Raw genomic sequence first — 3,128 nt, forward strand, 5'->3', positions numbered from 1 at the left:
AATGAAGTGGCATCTCGGAGCAATAATTGGAGACAAAGCAAAAGAGGAGCTTGCCCATTCAGTCTGGCTGAGGTCAATCGGCGAGAGCATTTGACGCCCACCGTGGGGCCCGATAAACTTGACCCCAACCACATTTGCGACTAAGCCTTCTGACGTGATGAGAAACACAAGGCAAGGCCTGTTGGGATCCGAAGGAAGCGATGTCCCCGCCTTATTGTAACTCATGGAGGCTATGAGGGCCTTCCAAGAGGCGAACAAAGAATATCGAAGGAAGAAAGACCAAGTCCAAGAGGAAGCCAAGGAGGAGCAGGAGCGACTACCAGCAGAAGCCTGAGCTGAGCAAGAGCTTTTGCAAGATCGTTTGATGGCAGAAATCGAGGCCTCCCGGATAGCTATGGAGGAACATGCGCAAACTAATGAAGAGTTGCACAAAACCAATGAAGAATTGCAGAAGAGCCTGCACCGACGTTCCACCAGAGATGACCCCAAGCCATTTTCGCTGCAAATCATGGATGAGCCCATGGCACCTCATTATATCACACCTAAAATTGCCCTCTTCTATACCGTAGAAGATCCTGAAAATCATCTCATGACATTCAAGGCTCAAATGATCATCTTTGGAGGATTGGATGTCATCTGATATAATATGCTCATGGGTACTTTTACAGGTACAACAACCACCAATGGTTTAGTGAAATTACGGATGGTGACATCACCTCTTTCCCCCAGTTCTCCAGGATGTTTAGAGAACAATTCTCGGCGAACAAGGTCAAACCCCCGAAGTTGTACGACCTTTTTAGCGTTAGACAAAAGGAAGGAGAGGCACTAAAAGACTATATGAGTAGGTTTTGTGTAGTCACAACGAGACTTCTGTTGAAGAAGAGCTTTGATGACTCCAAATCTCGATGGATTGCTTGGAGGCTGATTGTAGCTTAGTTGGGTGTGCTCTGGGGTAGTTTGAATTTGTTAATTCACTCTTAGTTTGAATCCAAAGTTGGTTTAATTCAAATATTTTTGAAAAGAGTGTTTTATGAAGAAGTAGAAAAACAACCTGTTGTTTTATCGTTTTAATCGGTTTTTTCATACTTAATGTTTTTGAAACTGGTTTTGGCATATTTGAATTTGGTTGACTTTGCTGTCAAACCAATTCAATCGGTTATTTCGACAAAACAACCGACTGTTTTTTTAACTGTCTTAACAGAATTATGTTAAGTTGGTTTAGGGTTACTGATTTGTCTTTGTTAATAAATTTTTTCAACTGCTAATTGGAGTATATATGTTCTATTTTACGTTCCTAGCAATAACTTTACAAGATCAGTTTGTGAAATCAAGGTTTCTCAAGATTGCTTAAGGCTTTGGATATTTCTCTAAGAGTGAAGTAGGACTTGCTATGTACTTTGATTTGATTTGTACCAGGTGTGATCAATCTTATTTCTTTCTTCATTTGTAATTTTGTAAGTATTGGTGTTCACAGAATCAGAGGGTGTTCTGATCTGTGGTGTGCCAAAGGAAGTGTGTGTTCTTGAGGGGATGAAGATCTCTTCTTTGGTGGTTGTGTGTTTGTAATCTGTTTTTTGATTACTTGATTACTTAGGGGATACCCAGAGGTTTATGGGCACTGGATGTAGCTCTTGGTATAAAAGTGAACCAGTATAAAACTTCTTGTGTGATTCTTTCTCTCCCTTAACTCTTGTATATCTGATTTTAGTTGTTTTTAGACTCTGCTGATAAAAACAATCGGTTGAATCGCATAACCAACCGGTTGAATTTCTAGAATTCAACTAAAACTGTGTTTAAAACTTGTGTTCTTTCATTCCTTTGGTTGTGATTCTTCTTTGACTTTCATTATACCTTTAAAGTTTGCGAAAATCGTTTATAAACAATTCACTCCCCTCTTGTTTAAGGCCTCCAATTCTAACAATTGGTATGAGAGCTAGGTCCTTGAAAGATATTCAAGTTGATCAATTTTTTTGAATTGATGGTTGATAAACTACCTTTTAGGAAAGGTGCTTCTATAAATAGACCACCACTGTTTTGTGGTGTGAATTACCAATTTTGGAAGGTACAAATGAAAATATTTGTTGAATCTATTGACAAAGGTATTTAGAATGCAATTAAAAATGGACCTTTTATTCCTATGGTTGAAAATGAAAAAGTTATTTATGAAAAACCTTGGTCCCAATGGAATGAGCAAGAAAGTAAGAAAGCTCAATATGATTGCATTGCTAAGTACATTATCACATTTGCTTTAAGTTCTGATGAGTTTTTTAGGATATCTCAATGTGAGTCTGCAAAGGAAATGTGGGACACTGTTGAGGTGACTCATGAAAGGACAAATGAAGTGCAAAGGGCAAGAAAGCATACTCTCATACAAGAGTATGAGATGTTTAGAATGCAGAAGGGTGAAACCATTGTTGAAGTACAAAAACAGGTTTACTCACATAGTAAATCATCTTATAAGTCTTGGGAAAACTTTTGTTAAATAGGAACTCAACATCAAAGTTCCCAAGTGTCTTGATAGGTCATGGCAGCCCAAAGTCACTGCCATATTTGAATCGAAGGATCTCACCTCCATGACCATTGCCTAATTGTTTGGAAAGCTAAGGGAGCACGAATTGGAGATGGATAGGCTGAATCTTCAAGAAAATGAGGAACAATTGCATTGAAGACAATTGCATTGAAGTCTGTTGGGAACAAAAACTATCAAGACTCAAGTGATGAAAGTGAAGAAGAAATATTTAGCTTGTTGTCCAAGAAATTCTGCAAGTTCCTCAAGAGGAGAAACAACAAAAATAACTCATCCAATAGGTATGACAACTAGAAATCTACTGAGTTTAACTCTAACAAATATACATGCTTTGGGTGTGGTGAACAAGGGCATATAAAAGCTGAGTGTCCTAATAAATAAAGTCAGGAAAACAAATTTAACAAGAAGATTGACAAGAAGAGCAAATCAAAGAGAGCCTACATTGCTTGGGATGACAATGATGTCCCTTCCTCAAGCTCATCTACAAGTGAAGAAGAAGAAGCAAAATTGTGCTTTATGACCAAGCAAGAAAGTGAAAATTAATCTAGCTCTTCTATTGATAGTGAAGGTTATAGTCAACTTCTCAATGCTTTTAAAGAAA

The 3,128-nt window shown here is 38.0% G+C and overlaps 1 protein-coding gene across 1 annotated transcript; it reads left to right on the plus strand.

Annotated features, from left to right (window-relative positions):
- Positions 1-2,137: 2,137 nt before the first annotated feature.
- Positions 2,138-2,588, plus strand: LOC150027492 (uncharacterized). The gene is made up of 2 exons (XM_090302872.1): positions 2,138-2,431; positions 2,487-2,588. The coding sequence occupies exons 1-2, from the start codon at positions 2,138-2,140 to the stop codon at positions 2,586-2,588; spliced, it is 396 nt and encodes a 131-aa protein (XP_090158998.1).
- Positions 2,589-3,128: the final 540 nt, after the last annotated feature.

The sequence above is a fragment of the Phaseolus vulgaris genome, chromosome 5 (assembly GCF_051622355.1).
Source record: "Phaseolus vulgaris cultivar YP4 chromosome 5, ASM5162235v1, whole genome shotgun sequence".
Lineage (NCBI taxonomy): Eukaryota > Viridiplantae > Streptophyta > Magnoliopsida > Fabales > Fabaceae > Phaseolus > Phaseolus vulgaris.